General features: G+C 39.3%; 1 protein-coding gene across 1 annotated transcript in view; it reads left to right on the top strand.

Moving 5' to 3' along the window:
* Positions 1-239: 239 nt before the first annotated feature.
* The window catches only part of SCG3 (secretogranin III), a 39923-nt gene continuing 20685 nt past the window's right edge, over positions 240-19477 (top strand). The window contains exons 1-8 of the mRNA XM_032297459.1: positions 240-721; positions 1411-1463; positions 1966-2011; positions 2106-2321; positions 7798-7940; positions 9081-9230; positions 12059-12236; positions 15461-15577. Coding sequence (XP_032153350.1) covers positions 640-721; positions 1411-1463; positions 1966-2011; positions 2106-2321; positions 7798-7940; positions 9081-9230; positions 12059-12236; positions 15461-15577 — 985 coding nt within the window. The 5' untranslated portion in view covers positions 240-639. The remainder of the gene's footprint in view (positions 722-1410; positions 1464-1965; positions 2012-2105; positions 2322-7797; positions 7941-9080; positions 9231-12058; positions 12237-15460; positions 15578-19477) is intronic.

Raw genomic sequence — 19477 nt, 5'->3', positions numbered from 1 at the left:
CCTGGAGCAGATATCCCAAAAGAAGAATCCCAAAGCAGAACTCCTCGCACAAGGTTATCTAACTCTCCTTGACAGGTGCACAGGCAGAGAAGGCATTTGGCCCTAGAGGTAACGTTTACTTGGGAGGCTAGGACAATTCTGTCACGCTTAGCACAAGTCAGCTGACCCTGAGCCCAGGGACACCTTAGGACTGCAGCACAGAAAATACGCCAGCTGGCCGGTCGCCCCTCCTTTGTTCCATTCCTGGGGGATTGGAGTAGCGTTGGAGTCACTGACGCCATCCCCTCCCGCCTCTGGCGTGCATGGAGCATGCGCTTCCTTCCTCACTTCCTCTCCAGGAGGGAGCGGGAGTAAAGCTACGCCCTGGTGCCGCCGTCTCCGCGTCACAGGAACTTCAGCACCCACGGGGCGGACAGCGCTCTCCTCCACCTGAAGACGTGACTCCCGCGCGCCCCAGCCCTGCTAATCCCTTGACCCCCCTAGTGTCTGAGATCCCGCGGCTGCCCAGTCCCGGCCCCTCTCCCGCCCCGCACCCGCCCTCCTGGCTCTTCCTGTTTTTACTCCTCCTTTTCATTCATAACAAAAGCTACAGCTCCGGGAGCCCAGCACCGGGCTGTGACCCAAGCCGAGCGTGGAAGAATGGGGTTCCTCGGCACCGGCACTTGGATTCTGGTGTTGGTGCTCCCGATTCAAGCTTTCCCCAAACCTGGAGGCAGCCAAGGTATGTGAACACTTTTCTTCTTCCTACCCTCCTTTTATTTCGCCAGGACAAGGTAAAGTTTGGTATAATAGGTGAGCTGTAAATTACTCTGCCTCATTTTCTGATCAGATTATATCCATGAATACTGACAGAGAAATCAGTTCGAATTTAGAGACAGAAGGCAGATTTTTTTTCTTCACTTTTAAAATGATAGAGCAATAACATGGGTTTTTGTTGTTTTTTTTTTTAAGATCTTATTTTGAAAAAGAAAGGGAATATTCTTCACCTAAAGTGGCTTGGATTTTTTTTTTTCTAGTTGCCTTACAACCTTTCTCAGATATTCTGTTCACTACATATGCAGCATATGATGAAAGAGCTTTTAATGTGCTAATAATACCAATCCAAATTATGCTCTCTCTAGTTGAGAATAGCTGGCAACCCTTGTGTTAGAACTATATGTTAAATTTCTGGCCAGAAAAAAAAAGTGTGATTTTGTCAACTCAGTAAATACACCAAAGAATAAATAAGGCAATACTGATAATTAGTTATTGTATAATCTTGATAATCTTTGTTAATATATATTTGTTTTATAATCATCCAAAATTATTTCTCCTATTTGTTTTTCCTTTATATGAAGATTTTATTTAATAAGAGGCATATTTTGTCTTTGAATGCACAATTAAATTTATATTCACGTGTGTTTATTCTAGACAAATCTCTACATAATAGAGAGTTAAGTGCAGAAAGACCTTTGAATGAACAGGTAGGTCAAAAGTAACATTATAAATGCTATTTCATTTTGATTTAGGTGTTATTATTGAATGTAATTATGCTGTGACATTTTGGTCATTTTGAATTTACAAACATCAGGAACTTAATAGTTAATTGATAGAAATTAGGTTGGGAAATCTAGTTTTGGTAAATTCTATGCCCTAGCAGTTACTTACATTGAGTTCTGTATAATGAATACATTCAGTAACTATGTAATAACCCAGTAAGTTCAGCATCACATCCACTCTGTTGTAAGATAGCCAATTTGCCAGAGATTTCTTTTTCACCAATATTATAGAAGAAAGGAATTAACACTTATTGTTCTGCCCTTAATTTTATCTCATTTAATTATAACAATGCTCTGAAATAGGAATTATCCATAATTTACAAACAAAAAAATTAAATGCCATGGAGAGTAAATCATTTGGGTCTCATACTTGGTAAGTAGTAGGGCAATGATTTTAAACCAGATCTATCTTCTGTTTGCTTCACAGATTGCTGAAGCAGAAGCAGACAAGATTAAAATAACACTTCCTGCAGGTAAAAAGAAATCATATTGATGTTAATTTCAACAATGTAGGCTAGGAGAATCTGAACTAAAATGGTTGTGTTGGGCTTGGGGCCTTTCTTCCAGAAAACAAACGAGGTCAGAACAACTACTCTTTTGTTGATAACTTGAACCTGCTGAAGGCAATAACAGAAAAGGAAAAAATTGAGAAAGAAAGACAATCTATAAGAAGCTCCCCACTTGATAATAAGTTGAATGTGGAAGATGTTGATTCAACCAAGAATCGAAAACTAGTAGATGATTATGATTCTACTAAGAGTGGACTGGATCATAAATTTCAAGGTAAATCAGAAAAAAGAACTTTTTGCCAACTATTTTTGTTAACTTGGAGTTTCCCATAATGAGTTAAGAGAAAGTCCATATTTCAAAAATATCTTTTAAACATTAATAATCCTTTATTAGTCAAGTCCAAAATTGAGATAAAGCATATATGTTCTGGTAATGTGTAAAGCCCCAGCTCCAGAGTGCTAAAGTTTATTTTCCCTTTAATGATGGTCTGAAAACTTTTTAATCTAGTATTTATATTTTGTTATTAAATTCATTTTAACATTCAAATTTAACAATTAGTACAAACAAAATATCATAATTTTCAAATAATTAGATCAATAAAGTATCCTCCCACCCCTCACAAAAAGGTGAAATATCCACTACTTCCTTTTCATTGTTCTCTTCCTAGCCATATCCTTTCTTCTTAGGTATTCCTAACCTTTACATGGCTTCAATTACATCTATATCTTGATGTCCCATATCACTAGGCCAGACTTCTCTTAGCTATAGACCTATTTATCTGTTTACCTATTTGACATTTTCCCTTGTAAGTCTCAGAAGCACCTCAAATTTAGCATGCCCATGATTAAACTCATAATATTTATCCACCTCACAACCTAGCCCTCTTAGAGTACTGTTTCTTTAGGAAAGGCACTACTATCCATCTAGTTTTTTTAAGACAGAAATCTAGGATCAAACTGTTTATGTTTTCCCTCACCTCTCAAATTCTAATCTGCCAAAACTTATTAATTTTACATCCCATGTATCTCTCAATTGTATTTCTCTATCCTTGTCCAAGCTCCAATCCTTGTCCAAACTCCAGTTATGTCTCATGTAAATTATAGCAAAATCTACAGTTCTTCCCGCAATCACTTCACCTTTCTTCAACTCATTCTTCATGTGGCAGCCAATGTGGTATTTTCCACACATAGATATAAGTGTGCCGCTCTTTTTCATAAAACCTCTTATTAGATTCCCATTCTCTTGGACTAAAAACCAAAATCCTAGGCCAGGTGCAGTGGCTCACGCCTGTAATCCCAGCACTTTGGGAGGCCTAGGCAGGCAGATCACCTGAAGTCAGGAGTTTGAGACCAGCCTAGCCAACATGGCGAAACCCCATCTCTACTAAAAATACAAAAATTAGCCAGGAGTGGAGGCACGCGCCTGTAGTCCCAGCTACTTGGAAGGCTGAGGCAGGAGAGTCACCTGAACCCAGAAGGCAAAGCTTGCAGTGAGCCGAGATCACGCCACTGCACTCCAGCCTGGGTGACAGAGACAGACTCCGTCTCAAACAAAACCAAAACAAAACAGGAAAACCAAAGTCATTAATGAAGCTTCCACAGTCCTGCATGGATTGCTTCCTGACTACATTTTTAGGTTCATCTAGCACATATAATCTGATAAAAACCTTGTTCTTGCCCTTCATGGCACTTGATGCAGTTTGTAATTTTACCTCCGTAAGTGTGATTATCTGTGATTAAGGCCTTTCTCCAAAACTAAACTGAAAACTTCACAAGAACAGAGACATTGTAGACCCAGTGCCTGGAAGCCCATGAATTCATTGAATAAATTTATGAATGAATGAATGAAAACATGAAAGACTATATGAAGGAATAATAAATGAACTGTTGTACCTAGGCATTAAGGAGGAGCGTGTGTTTTTCATTTTGAGAACTAGTGCTTAGGAGTAAGTACAGGTTTTCTTCCCTGTCCTTATTCTGTTCCATGGCTACAGGAGAATTATGTTGATATGTCTGTCATAAAACAACTTGGCCGGGCGCGGTGGCTCAAGCCTGTAATCCCAGTACTTTGGGAGGCCGAGGCGGGTGGATCACGAGGTCAAGAGATCGAGACCATCCTGGTCAACATGGTGAAACCCCGTCTCTACTAAAAGTACAAAAAATTAGCTGGGCATGGTGGCGCGTGCCTGTAATCCCAGCTCCAGCTACTCAGGAGGCTGAGGCAGGAGAATTGCCTAAACCCAAGAGGCGGAGGTTGCGGTGAGCCGAGATCGCGCCATTGCACTCCAGCCTGGTTAACATGAGTGAAACTCCGTCTCAAAAAAAAAAAAAAAAAAAACAACAACAACAACAACTGAGAATTAAATTGAATTGCCATAGGACATAACAACCTAGGAGTGTTCCTAAGTGTCTTGTGTACCTATGAGGTGGGATGGAGGCAGTGGGTTTATATTTTGATGTATATCATATTTCATGCTACTCAGGGACATTTACTTTTTAAAATCTTGAATTCACTTTCTTAACCTAAAATATTGGGACTACAAATAGACACTGACTATAACTGCCTACAAAACAGATTCAACTACTTCAAATGAAGTGATCATTTGATTTAATAAAATAGTCTAATATTGAGTTGCCTGAATTGGTCAGTGGTTGTACATGCAGGCAGAGTCACAGATCTGTTTCTGATCTCACCACTAACTTGAGCAACAAATTTTTTAACTGTTCAACATTTTATTACCATCCCAAGTATGTTTAGAACTACCAAGTGCTAGTCTTGATGACTTCGGGTTTACTGTAGGAGCTATTAACTCCACTTGAGATCACAGAGATGCTGGGCCAAGGTTCTTCAAGAAAATGATTTGTGAGAAAGCTTCTGGTCTCCCCTTGTGCTCTGGAAATCCTGAAACCAGAGGGTTTTTGGCCACCAAGTTGGATAGAACCTCAGATGCATGTAGACTTCATCCCAGAGGGGAAGGTAAAGGAAGCTAACTTCTGCAGGATGTGTTCCCAGATCTACACTTGCCTTTAGGAAATTTCCAAATAGGCTTGTGCTACAGGACCCATCAATTCTCCTTTTCAGTGTTTTCTATAGTATCCAGGATTCAGGATCCTTCCAAATTTCTCTTCCAAAGTAGTGCTTTGGGGCTCCTATGTGCATTGAAATATTTATTGCACAATTACTATGTATTAGACTATGAGCTAGACAATAAGACCTGTGTAGTCAGGGAGCTTGCCTAACCTTTACATCACTCTATTCCCAGTATCTGGCACATAGTATGACTTTAATTAAAATATATTGAACAAATTAATGTCAAGTGCCATATTAGATGCTAGCAATTCAAAACATAACTGGGCAGATGATGACTTGGGACATGACCCTTTGACATTCACTTAGAATGTTGTGGCTACTTAACACAAGTTACGTGTTAAAACCATGTTCGGCTTCCCTCTGGGAGTCTATACATGGAGGGTGAAATACCCCTTCATGAGTAAGAGGAAGCCATTTTGAATAATAGTATCCATTTTAGAAGAGTGAAGGAAGTCAGGGAAAGGTGAGGAACAATGGTCACATGTTCCACTATTTACTCCATCCACCAAAAGCGCTGCTAGGTGAGACCTAAGTTCCTGGCTCAAAAGAGGACAGCAGTGCAGCAGAGCAAAGGCTCTTCAGTGGTTTACTAACATCCTCCCTTTTGTGAAGTAAATGGACTGAAAAACAGTCACCTCAGTTATTTTCCAGGTCTAGCAGGCAACCAATATTCCTCCTTTTACAGATCCTGAGGGATAAGTGGGGAGGGAAATAAATTCTTCCACCTCTGCATAGACTGGAGCAGTTTCTGCTCTATGTATTCTCAAGAGCCTGACTTGCAAGCCACAAATGGAAAAATAAGGCACATAATAGTGAGTTTCTGCTCCTGAAAAATAGATGATGAACCAAATCTTCAGCCATCCAGGAGGGCGAGTGATTTTACGTTTGTTTGTTTGTTTGTTTTTCTTAGGGGCTTCTACTTTTTTGTCTCTCTGGTACTCAGCTCAAAGGGATCATGGCTCATGGGCTGGCCAACAGCTCAGCAATTTTGTATTGACAGAGAACTTCCAGTCCTTCATGTATAACTACCCCCAATCATTTTCCTAAGCTTCTTTCCAAACAAGAAGATATTCTGCCTGAAGCTGCATATACCTCTATTTTCACAGTCTAAAAGAAAGGCCATGGGAGAAATTCCCTGTCTGAGTCCCCAAAATCCATGGAAGAAAAGAGCAGAATGAGAATAGAAACACCATGTTCTTTCTCTGAGTGAATATGAGGAGGATTATCTGGGCAGAATCTGGCCAGAGATTCAATTTCCATTTTCTCCAGAAGATAATTGCAGTTCCTTTATTTCAAAATACAAATCCACTGCACACATAATAATACATTAGCTTTCATATATTAGGTTGGTACAAAAGTAAATGCGATTTTTGCCATTAAAAGTAATGACAAAAACCACAATTACTTTTGCACCAAACCTTAAGTATTTTGCAATCTAAAAGGTACTTTTATATCTGATTATATCTGATTACATCTGATCCTCACAACAATCCCATGAGATAGACAGCTTATTAGACTCCTTTACAGTGATCCAATGATATATAGCTAATGAGAAACATCACTGGGGCTAAAATTCTGATCTTTCTGATCTTCCCAGAGGAAACAGACAGAATTAAGTGCCTTGTAAACTTGATCCACTTAATGTGGTATAGATTGGAAATGACTAATTGATTCCTGGAATATCTCCATGGATGTGCTGCAATGCTTCATTGCCACTAACCCTTTCCCTTAGGATGGGCCTTTACTTTAGTCTGAAGTCGTATTGTCAAATGTATTCCTAGGAAAGCCAAGGGTACATATTAGCATGCTTCTCTGCAAAGATTTACATATTGCTTTGTGCAGATAGGTTGCCACATTTTAAAAGTTTAAATTCCAGGCACATAAAATAAAATAAGATCCCTGTTCTCTAAGGATGGGTCTTGTCACATTAAGCTGCCTTTTTTACATAATGACACTCTGATACATGTTCAATTAGAAGTAAATATTTTAGATGAGTCATAAAATCTTCAGTACACACTCTCTGATTCTGGGTGTGAGGTAGAGGTCCCCATCCCACCCCAGGAATTCGCCTGCAAAGGTAGTACATATGGGGATATTACCAATCTATTCCCTGATGGAACTGGAATATCAAATCGTACACATATAGAAGGGTACATTGAATAATATGACATACTATATAAATATGACATACTATGTGAATAAAAAGTATAATATGCCAGGCGTGGTGGCTCATGCTTATAATGCCAGCACTTTGGGAAGCTGAGGTGAGTGGATCACCTGACGTCAGGAGTTCAAGACCAGCCTGACAAACATGGTGAAACCCTGTCTCTAAAAAAAATTAAAAAATAAAAAATAAAAAGTATAACATGGTTTGTATTATTGGTGATAACAATTAATGGAGAGAACTTTCATGTTGCCTTCAGCTTTTCCTTCCCCTTATATTCACCTAAGAAAGTTTCAGAATGTCCATTATCATACTAAGTTTTTAACATGAAGACCAATTTTATTTCAAACCAAGGGTTTATGTGGACCAAGCGCCACCATAAATACATCCCAAACATATCTGTATACAAAAGCAAAGTACCAATTATAAGTTTAATATGATGCATGAAATAGATCTATGATCACTATGGTGTGAAGTTGTGGTCGTTCTGTCTAGATGATCCAGATGGCCTTCATCAACTAGACGGGACTCCTTTAACTGCTGAAGACATTGTCCATAAAATCGCCACCAGGATTTATGAAGAAAATGACAGAGCAGTGTTTGACAAGATTGTTTCTAAACTACTAAATCTTGGCCTCGTAAGTCATGTGCATGGAAGTAAAACAAGTTCCTAGTGCAGTTTAGAGGCTGCCAAGAAGCCGAGCCACTTGACTCAAGTAGCCAAGTGTTTATGTGTCTTTCTTCCACTAGGACCTGTAGGTTTTAAGGACAAGTAAGACACCATTCTTTTTTTCTAGAAGTGTGTCATCCATCAGAAGAACTAGGCAAGTAGACACACGCCCAAAATGCCAGCTGCTTAAAAACCGTTAAGAGCCAAAGAATAGCTTATATCCAACTGGCAGTAAGGAAAGCCTTCAGAGAAAGAGGCGTTTGAAGGAAGCTTAGAGGGATGACTAGGATATAACCAGCAGAGGTAAAAGACATGTGTGTGATGAAAAAGAAATAACATGGGCCGGGCGCGGTGGCTCACGCCTGTAATCCCAGCACTTTGGGAGGCCGAGGCGGGTGGATCACGAGGTCAAGAGATCGAGACCATCCTGGTCAACATGGTAAAACCCCGTCTCTACTAAAAACTACAAAAAATTGGCTGGGCATGGTGGCGCGTGCCTGTAATCCCAGCTACTCAGGAGGCTGAGGAAGGAGAATTGCCTGAACCCAGGAGGCGGAGGTTGCGGTGAGCCGAGATCACGCCATTGCACTCCAGCCTGGGTAACAAGAGCGAAACTCCGTCTCAAAAAAAAAAAAAAAGAAACGAAAAGAAAAAGAAATAACATGAGCAAAGGCATGTGATGTGTATTTTAGAAACTCCAGGTAATCTAATTTGAATCCACCTCAGCTTGGCTCCCCCACCCTGAACTGGCCCTGGCCAGCTTTATTAAGATGCTAATGTTGTGGGGTGTCAAAGGTTATCTGACTATGACCCAAAGCTGTGGAGGAGCAATGCTCAGGGTGTTTCTCAAAATAAGTGGTCCATGGGTTTCAACGGATGGGACTAACAGCTTGCATGGTGGGCCCAAAGATACTTCTTCCAGGAGTGGTGGGCAAACCCCATAACAGACAGCATGTGGTGCAGGCATAAGGGAAGGCTGTCTGAAAGATGGTTCCGAAGATCTCTCTTTAAAAAATAATGTATGTTTGACTACAGTTTAGTCCAGATTTTTTTTTCATTCTCAAGACTGGAATGTAGCAGTTATATATATTTTGCCCTTTTATAATAGATCACAGAGAGCCAAGCACATACACTGGAAGATGAAGTAGCAGAGGTTTTGCAAAAATTAATCTCAAAGGAAGCCAACAATTATGAGGAGGATTCCAATAAGCCCACAAGCAGAACTGAGAATCAGGCTGGAAAAATACCAGAGAAAGTGGTATGTATGTGTGTATGTGTATGTGCATGGGTGTGTGTATACTTCTATCTGTATACAGTTAGTACCTTACTTGATACCAAAGAAAATTGGGGGTATGTGGCATTTTTAGTCCATTTATATTCAGGCCGAGCATGTTGGCTCGAACCTGTAATCCCAGCACTTTGGGAGGCGGAGGTGGGAAGATCACTTGAGGCCAGGAGTTCAAGACCAGCCCCCAGTGACATAGTGAGACCCCCATCTCTACAAATAAAAATAATCAGCTGGGTGTGGTGGCATAAGCCTATAGTTCCAGCTACTCAGGAGGCTGACACAGGAAGATTGCCTGAGGCCAGGTGTTTGAGGTTGCAATGAACTATGATTGCACCACTGCACTCCAGTCTGGCTGACAGAGTGAGACCCTGTCTCAAAAAATTAATTAATTAAAAAGTATGTATATGCATAAAATACCAAAAAGTTAAAAGACATAAATTATCTCTACTCTGAAAATAATGTAAAGATTATGTTATATTCTATTATTTAGTGACGATTATATCTTACATTATACCCCACGGCAAAATAATATGTAATAATATGTGAAGTAACAATATCACATAACAACAACTATGTGTACTGTCTCAGTGAACTGCAACCAAACATCTCACAGTTGTTTTGGTATCCAGTATCTGTTCACAGCCAATGTCATCATCTGTGCCCAATCCCGCCACAGAGAAGTGGGTTGACTAGATTTTCTGCTCCACCAGCTTTTATATTCCCCAGAGCTAGCTGCCTAATGCTGCTTCTCTGATCTAGGCTGTGCTCTTCCACCGGCTCCTTCCCCCTTTCATTTAGATCCCTATTTATCCAGGTTAATTCCATCCTTCCTTCTCTTTGTTGGACTCCTTGCCTCTTCATTTTTTCCTTGGCACCAACCAAGCTGCTGGGATCTTTCTCCCTACCTTGAATTCTTTTTAAAACTTTAGATGAAACTGACCATAGGGGGGATTTCAAATTCCTCATCTGTCCTTTGATTTTCTTCTGTAAAGCACATAGACCCATGTCTCCTCATCTCCTCCAACATCTTATCTCAAATACAAAAACTGTAGAGGCTGATGCTTCTGTTTTAGAGAGCCTAGAAAATAGAAATTGGGCCAGGATTTTTTTCTTTTTTTTGCTTGATACCCTAAAAACTTTCCTCTGCTCTCCTTACTTCCAATTCCCACCAGCTGCCATCTTTTTAAGCAGCTTTTGAAGATTCACCCACTCAAAAGAGAGTTCTAGATTTATTTAATTTAAAAAACCCTTACGATTTTCACTCAAGCTCACCAGTCTGAGCTAAAACTGACATAGCTATTTCCATAATTCTTCACTCCTATTACATACTCCTATTCACTTATCTCTAAAATGTTCATATGCTTGACCTGTTGATTCATGTTATCCAAATGCATCAATGCAAATGAAACACAAGTGAAATATTCCTTCAAGTATTTATTAAATACCAACTCTGTACCAAGTGCTAGAAATACCATTCCCTTTTAAAAAGATGTAATCCCTGACTCATGAAGCTCAAAGTCTAGTGGAAGAGGCACATCATGTTTAAATCATCATGTGTTTTCATTACAATTGCATTAAGTGCTCTGAGGAAAGAAACATGGTTCTGAGATCTCAAAAAAGGAACCTGACCTGGACTTGGGCTCAGGAATTGCTTCCCTAAGGAAGTAATTTGAGCTAAGAACTGACAAATAGGAGTTAACTTGTGAACATGAGAGGCAGCACATAGAGGATGTGTGGAGTATCCAAGCAACTGAAATAAGCACAGTGTTGCTGGCACAGAAAGAAAGAGTAAAGAGAGAAGAGACTGGGGAGGTGGATCCAGGCCAGAACATGCAGAGCCTTATGAGCCATGGATGGACTTTGATCTTTATTGTAAGAACGGTGAGAAAATACTGATGAATTTTAAACAAAGGAGTTACATGGTCAGATTGTTAAAAAGATAACTCTGGCTGCAATGTGAAAATGCAGTGTTGGGAACAGATTTGGGGAGGGTGGTGTTGTGGTTAGAAGGTGAGAGGTGAAAGCTGCTTGAACCAGAGTGGTATAGTGGAGAGAGAAATGTGCAAATTTGGGATAAATTTTGAAAGCTGAGCCAATAAGGCTACTGATGCATTGGAGGGGGGAGAGGAAGAAGAGGCAAGAAAGGCTCTTAAATTTCTATCTAGTTCACTGAATGGAGAATGAACCATTTACGAGATGGGAGCCACTGAACAAAGATCAGGTCTGGGAGAAAGGATTTTGTTTACTCATCCAGACAACACTTACATTTTTACCCAGAAATTCCCAAGTGTGACCGCTCTGTTAGGGATAGACATTCTAACAGGCTTTCCTACATCTGGCACCAGCCCTCTTGGTAGAATCTGTGAACTCAAAGCTTCCCTCTTCATTAAAAGGCAGTTTTTTGAGTAGAGAGTCATGAGCATTTACGGAGGTAAACATGGCCAGAGAAGGAGCCCAGAAATTCCCTTTTTTTCCCCCTGAGCAGGAGCCGGGGGTCTTCAGGGGCTTTTCCTCTAGGGAGTGCACATTTCCCTAAGCTTCTATGACCTTTTCATAAGAGCACCTTTCCCTAAATTTCAATGACCTTTTCATAAAAGCACTTCTCCCTAAGCTTCAATGACTTTTTCATATGACTACAGCACACATGTCTAGAAATGGGTTTGAACCTACAGAAGCCTGCAAAGGAAGGGGAATTCTTGGACTTCACATTCAAGGACATCACAAAGGAAGGAATCGAGCTGGAGTTTCACTAGTTCTAACAAAATGTTTATTTTTTTATTGATTTTCCACCACTGGAGACTCCAATGGCAGCAATTCAAGATGGTCTTACTAAGGGAGAAAACGATGAAACAGTATCTAACACCTTAACCTTGACAAATGGCTTGGAAAGGAGAACTAAAACCTACAGTGAAGACAACTTTGAGGAACTCCAGTATTTCCCAAATTTCTATGCACTACTGAAAAGTATTGATTCAGGTAACCACTGTGTGGTTGTGATTATGTGGGACAGGAAGAGCGATTCTAGGAAATGTGTGAGTGGGTTATTTTCTTCCTGTTTTCAGTTTCCAAATGTAATCTTCAATGACATACACTGTGGGCTTCGGGAAAACAGTTCACATTGATTTTTTCCAAAGGAGTATGCCAGTTGTGAAAATATTTAGGAAAGGATGATCAGGAAAGGTGAAGTTTCTAGATAATTTAATCTTGTTAACAGAAGGTTCATGTATTTGTTCAGCAAACAAATACTGCATATGTGCTATGAACAAGGTACTGGAAAAGAGCTAGAACAAAGATGGAGATGAATCAGGCAGTGTCCCTGCTGTGACCCAGTTCAACCTCAGCTCTCATTGCAACTCTTTTTTTCTCAGCTTGACTGGGGTATAATTGGCAGGAAAACATTGTATATATTTAAGGTGTACAATGTGATGTCTTGGTATATTTATCCATTGTGAAATGATTATCACAATGAATCTAATTAATGTATCTATCACCTCACAGTTAACGTTTTCTTTCTTCTTTTTTTCCTTTTCTTGTTTTTGTGTGTGTGATGACCTCTTAGCTAATTTCAAGTGTACAGAACAGTGCCGTTAACTATAATCACCATAGTGTACAAGCTCCAGAATGTATTCATCTTGCATAACTGAAACTTCGTACCCTCTGACCAACACCTCCCCATTTGTCCCTCCCCTTAGCCCTTGGCAACTACTATTCTACTGTCTCCTTCTATGAGTTTGACTATTTGAGATTCTACATATAAGTGAGATCATACAGTATTTGTCTTTCTTTACCTGACTTCTTTGAGTAGTATACATGTTGTCACACACACAAACGTAGGCAGGAAATCCCACCATTTGCGACAAATCTTTCTTTAAAAGGCATTACTCACTTTCCTTAATGAAAACACTGTAGGAAACCTAATTCATCCTTTTAAAATTAGGACATCTTTATGAACAGTTTCAGCTTCAGCCTTTATGAACATTTTAACTTCAGAGTTAAAATGAAGAGCATTCAACTGAAGGAATCCAGGAGCCTAAAACACACTTGGGAAATTATTTGTTTTTTTTTTTTTTTTTTTTAAGGAAAATCATTCATGTGTCCTGATCTCTTTGCTCATATGTGCACTGAGTTAACTGAGGATTCAGTCCATGTTTATTTTGGTTAATCTCCAAGGAGGGATAATAATGTGCAATGTTTCTGTTGTTATTGTTCAAACAGATGCTCTGGACTGCCTTTGTGGCTTTTCCTTTCCCTGTTCAAGGATTCAGCCCCAGACTGAACATTTATATCAAGACTTCTATAACTGTAATCTATTTCTCCCAAGAAGTGACCTTAAAATAAGCTTTCATTTCTTGAGAACATACTTTGTGTTTCAATTCCAGATATTGGCCAGATGGCAGCGGCCACTCAGCTGGCTCTGCAGGGCTTATACATCTTGAGGGTCCACTCTGAGCCATCTTGCCCCATTGGTTGGCAGATGCCCAGCTCAGAACCTCTGTCATCCTGGTGAGTCACTTCTCATCAGTGAAGAGCACCAGTGTGATTCCAAATACGTCTATGGATGTGACCTTGAGCAAATAATGTGACAGCTGGAGTTACTATTTACCAGTTATTTTCCAGTATCTCTTCCTCTGCCTCTTCTTCCATTTTTCCTCCCTCCCAACCCATGACTTTTATGGCATTTTAAAAAATTCTATGGTATAAAGTGTTCCTTATTTGTTTTTATCTTTCCATTTCCTTCACCTCATTTCTTATTGCCTTTATTTTTTCATAATTTTAATTTAAATTTTCATACTGATTTCTTTGCTAGCATCTGTCTTCCTTGTCCAGGGTCTCAACCAATTAAGAATTAATAGGTAGGAAACCAAATTAATAGCAGGTAGGAAACCAAAATATCATCTCTGTTGCTGATCAATACGGGGCTGCAGAATGTAGCTTCATGTGAGAGCCAACAGTGGGCCTGTTTGCTCCCTGCTCCTCCATCTAGGTCCTGGAACAGCCAGTTTCAGGGATGGGTTGAGTCTGCAGAACAGGCTTGTGTTTCTTAGGTTCCTGCCTTCCACTGTTCCAGGCAAGTAGAAAAAAAGAAAGATTCCAAATCCCCCGCAGTTGAGAAACGTAGGCTAATGGCTGTGGCTTACCAACCATATCTGTGGGGAGGATACAGAGGAAGGAAGCAAGTCTAGGAGTATTTAGAGAAAATCCTTCAGTGGAAGCTCAGAGAACAGGGAAAAAGAGTTCCCCCTCTAGCATCTTAGTTTGTCTTTTCTTCAAAAATGGGGATAGATTTTTTTCTGATTTTAGAATTAACATATTTACTGAGCTATTATGGCATCATTAGCCATTTTGTTCCATCAAGAGGCAGAAAAGAATGTCAAATACAAAGGGCTCCCAAGAAACTGCTAGTAATCGTTACTTAAAGGGAGTTAGAGGGGATGAGGAAGAGAATGCTACTTTTCATTTTTATTTACTTTTGAGCAGTAGGAATATTTTTACTATATATGTATTCTGTCAAATGAAATAAAGATTCAAAAGTAATATATACTCGTTCAAAAATCAATTTTGCATTCATAAACTAGAACTATGTATGTTCTTATTTTCAATTAAGAAAGTTAATGAATAAAGATTGTTCTTGACCTCAAAGACTTACCACCTGAGTAGAGAAAAGTTGTTGGGTTGCCAGTCTTCTACCCTTCCTTTTGAGTTCATGTTATCTTGGCTTGAAAGCTGTGTCTTTATCATCTACTTTATTAGCAAAATATTTTAAATGAAATTAAACTCTTCTGGAGAAGTTATAATTGACCATTTCTGAAAAAGTTCAGTATAGCTGTATCTTACCCTATATTTCCAATCAAGCTTAGATTTTTTAAAGTATATATAGATTTTTTTAAGTTAAATATATATGGTTTTAGCTATAAATGTAGAGAGAAATATTTCAATAAAATACTGTAATTAGTGCTGGGTGTGGTAGTGCTTACCTATAGTTCCAACTTCATGGAAGGATCTCTTGAGTCCAGGAGTTTAGTCTGAGACTGTAGCAGGCCATGATCAGATCTGTGAATAGTCACTGCATTCCAGCCTGGGCCACACAGTGAGACCCCATCTTTGAAAAAACAAACAAAAACATGCTGAACTTTATAAATTGACATTGAAAGAGGAAGCTATCCATCAGTAGTTTTAAGTTATTTTGTTCTTTTATATAGAAAAAGAAGCAAAAGAGAAAGAAACACTAATTACTATCATGAAAACATTGATTGACTTTGTGAAGATGATGGTGAAATACGGAACAATATCTCCAGAAGAAGGTGTTTCCTACCTTGGTGAGAATCTTATGTGTTTTGTTTCTATTGTGGTAGTTTTCACTGTTCAAAAAAATTAGGGACTTGGCAATAATTACCTCATTAATTTGATAATTTATGCTAAATCTTCCCACATCATCTGGATAGCAAGAATTGACCAATTTGATAGTATACATGAATAAAATTAACCAGTTTTCAACTTTTTATCTTTATAGAACCAGCTTGAGTACAAATATTTCACATGTATTAATTGTTGTCTCATTAGCATTTTCTAATAATCTTCATGGAAATAATTTTATAAAAATTTGACTCTAGGCCACGTGCGGTGGCTTACACCTGTAATCACAGCACTTTGAGAGGTCAGTGCAGAGGATCGTTTGAAGCCAGCCTGGCCAACATAGTGAAACCCCGTCTCCACTAAAAATAGAAAAAATTAGCCAGGGCTGGTGGCATGTGCCTGTAGTTCCAGCTTCTCTAGAGGCTAAGGTGGGATGATCGCTTGAACCCAGGAGGCAGAGGTTACAGTCAGCCAAGATCGCACCACTGCACTCCAGCCTGGGCAACAGAGTGAGACCCTGTCTCAAAAAAAATTTTTTTTGACTCATTGGTTTTTTTCCATTGTGTTTGAAAGGTTGGGAGTAAGAGTCTTGATTTTCCTCTCTGAGGTCTGTGTGTTGGCAAGGAGAAAAGAGCTGGGCATCAGACGTCCTGAGTCCTGGTCCTAGCTCTGCTGTGGTGAGCGCTGTTATCCTGGGGAAGGCACTGCCTCTTGCTAAACCTCAGTTTTACAAAATGAAGAACTTTGTTATCTGTTAACAGGGGTGGTAAACTACTACCCATAGACCAAATCTGGCCTATCACCTATTTTTGTATAGTACATGAACTAAGAAGAATGGCTTTTACATATTTAAATGGTGGCGGGGTGGGGGGGAGTCAAAAGAAGAAAGCACGTCATGGCATGTGAAAACTATTCAAATTCAAATTTTGTTGTCGTAAATGAAGTGTTATTGGAACACAGCCATGCTCATTTGGCTTAGTGTTGTCTACAGCTGCTTTCATGGTACAACAGCAGAGGTGAGTAATTCCAAGAGGCTGCATATACGGCCTACAGAGCCCAACATATTTACGACTATCTGGCCCTTTACAGAAAAAGTTTGCCAACTCCTCCCTACCCCTTGAACTTTATAGATAAACTTGGACATTCTCTCATTTTTCATATAGGTTTTTTTTTTTAATTAATTAAAATTAAATAAAACATAAAATCTAGTTTCTCAGTTGTACTAGGTACATTGCAAATGTTCAATTTTTGTTTTTAAGAAAGGCTTTGTTTTCCTGCTTGGTTTACTTAATCAACAAATACTATTGATCCCTGATATACTTCACACAAGGTGACCTCATGACCCCTTATGAGGAAATCTGATAAGACAGAGTGTTAGGCCGTTTGTGAGTTGCTATAAAGAAATACCTGAGGCTAGGTAATTTTATCTTTTTATTTTTATTTATTTTTTTTTGTTTTTATATTATTTATTTATTTATTTTTTTTTTAGAGATGGGACTTCTTCAAGATCACTAGAGTTTCTGATGGCTTGTTTTACTACTTGATTTAAAAATAATGTTTAAAGGCATAACAGTAAGAAAATGTTTCAATACATTTTGAACCAGCAATTAAGGAAAGGCTGCCTAATTACACAATGAGCCCCCACCTCTTCCAAAGACCATTGTTCTGACTTAATTAGCATGAAGTAAAAGGGTCCTAAAACAACAGGGCACATTCCCATTAGGATAAATTACTCAGACCTCAGCAAGGCAGCAAAGAATTCCCTAGAGTAGAATCTGTCACTGCTTTTCTACCTGCACTGTATCCATCTCTCAAAGGACTCTGCTAAAGCTGGGAGCCTCCCTCTGGAAGGGGCATCTGTACCATATTGAATCTGCTCCATTTGCAGTCATGGGTGGAGTGTGCAGCGGATCCCTAGGTGGCCAGCAGAAACACAGCTGGGACCGGACAGATTCTCAGCAACTGTGGCTGCCTTCAAAGCACTTTTATCCTGCTCATTCTGGTCTCAGATCTTCCATGTGGATATTTAAGTCTGTTGTTGCTTGACTTAATACAGGGAAGAATGGGATGGGTAGTCACCAGAACAATGCTATTTTCTTTTTTCTCCTTTTTTTTTGAGACAGAGTCTGGCTCTGTCACCCAGGCTGGAGTACAGTGGCAACATCTCAGCTCACCGATTCTCCTGCCTCCGCTTTCCAAGTAGCTGGGATTACAGGTGTGCGCTACAACGCCTAATTTGTTTTTCTAGTAGAGACAGGATTTTGCCATGTTGGCCAGAGGCTGGGTAATTTATAGAGAAAAGAGGGGCCTGATGCGATGGCTCACACCTGTGATCCCAGCACTTTGGGAGGCTGAGGCAGGCAGATCACCTAAGCCCAGGAGTTGAAGACCAGCCTGGTCAACATGGTGTTATGCAGTCTCTACAAAAAATACAAAGTTTGACTGGGTGTGGTGGTGCACCCCTGCAGTTCTAGATACTCAGGAGGCTGAGGCATGAGAATTGCTTTGGCTGAGGTAGCAGTGAGTGGAGACAGTGCCACTGCACTCCAGCCTGCACTCCACAGAGCGAGACCCTGTTTCAAAAAAATAAACATATAATTAATAAATAAATAAATAAGAAAAGAGGTTTAATTGGCTCACGGTTCTGCAGGCTGTACAGAAAGCATGGCACCAGCATCCGCCCAGTGAAACATCTACTCATGGCAGAAGGTGAAGCGAGAGCAGACACGTCACAGCGTGAAAGCAAGAGCAAGGGCGGGGGAGGTGCCACACGCTTTTAAACAAAAAGATCTCGTGAGAATTCAACAAGATCTCGTGAGAATTCACTCACTGTTGGAGAGCAGCACCAAGGAGATGGTGCTAAACCATTCATGAGAAATCACCCCCGATCCAATCACCTCCCAACAGACCCCACCGTCAACACTGGGGACTGCATTTCAACATTAGTGTTGGGGGAACAAATATCAAAACTATACCAGATAGGGTTATCCAGAATTACTCTGTATGAACCTCATTTTTTCCTAAATGAAAGTAGTTTTACTATTTTTTTCCTTGACTGTAAAAGATCATGTTTATTTTTAAAAGTCATTCAATGCAAAAAATGCTAAAAAGAAAGTGAAAATCACTCACAACATCAACACTCTGGTAACATTTCGGTTTGTATTCTTCCAGATGTTATTGTGTGTGTGTGCGTGTGTGTATACCTATGTCATTTCTTTCTCTTAAATAACAAAAATAAGCTCATATTACACACAGTGCTTTGGGGCCTACTGTATTAACAGTAGATCAAAGACATTATTTTTATATCAATAAATGTTTCATGTCAACACCCTGTGACTCAGAAATTCCACACTTAGTCAATTATTCTGTGAAAATAAATCAGAAATGCCTCAAAGGCTTATGTGCTAGGCAGATATTCCCACTATCATTTATAGCCATGCTGTCCAATGTGGCAACCAGTAACCACAAGTTCCTATTTAAATTAAAAGTAACTTAAACAGAATTTAAAATCTAGTTTCTCAGTTGCACTAGGCACATTTCAAGTACTCAGTTGCCACATGTGGCTAGTAGCTACCACAGTGAACAGTACAGAAATGAATACATTAGTCATTGCAGAAAGTTTAATTGGACAACATTGGTTTGTAGGAGCAAAGCAGTGAAAATAGGCTAGATATTCTAGAAGAGGAGACGATCTAAATTATTTATTTTTATTATAATAGACGATTTAAATTTTATTCTAAATGTTTGTGTTTTTAAATAATTATATCTGTTCATTACATATACAATGTAAATATTGTTTATAAAGACATATACAAATTAATGTATATGTACATGTTTATATGCATATATAGAAATGTATGTGT

This window comes from Sapajus apella, unplaced genomic scaffold (genome assembly GCF_009761245.1).
Source record: "Sapajus apella isolate SASKATOON/1434 unplaced genomic scaffold, GSC_monkey_1.0 scaffold37, whole genome shotgun sequence".
In the NCBI taxonomy this organism is placed as follows: Eukaryota; Metazoa; Chordata; class Mammalia; order Primates; family Cebidae; genus Sapajus; species Sapajus apella.
The sequence above is the reverse complement of the archived record's forward strand: the minus strand, read 5'-3'. Positions and strand labels throughout refer to the sequence as shown.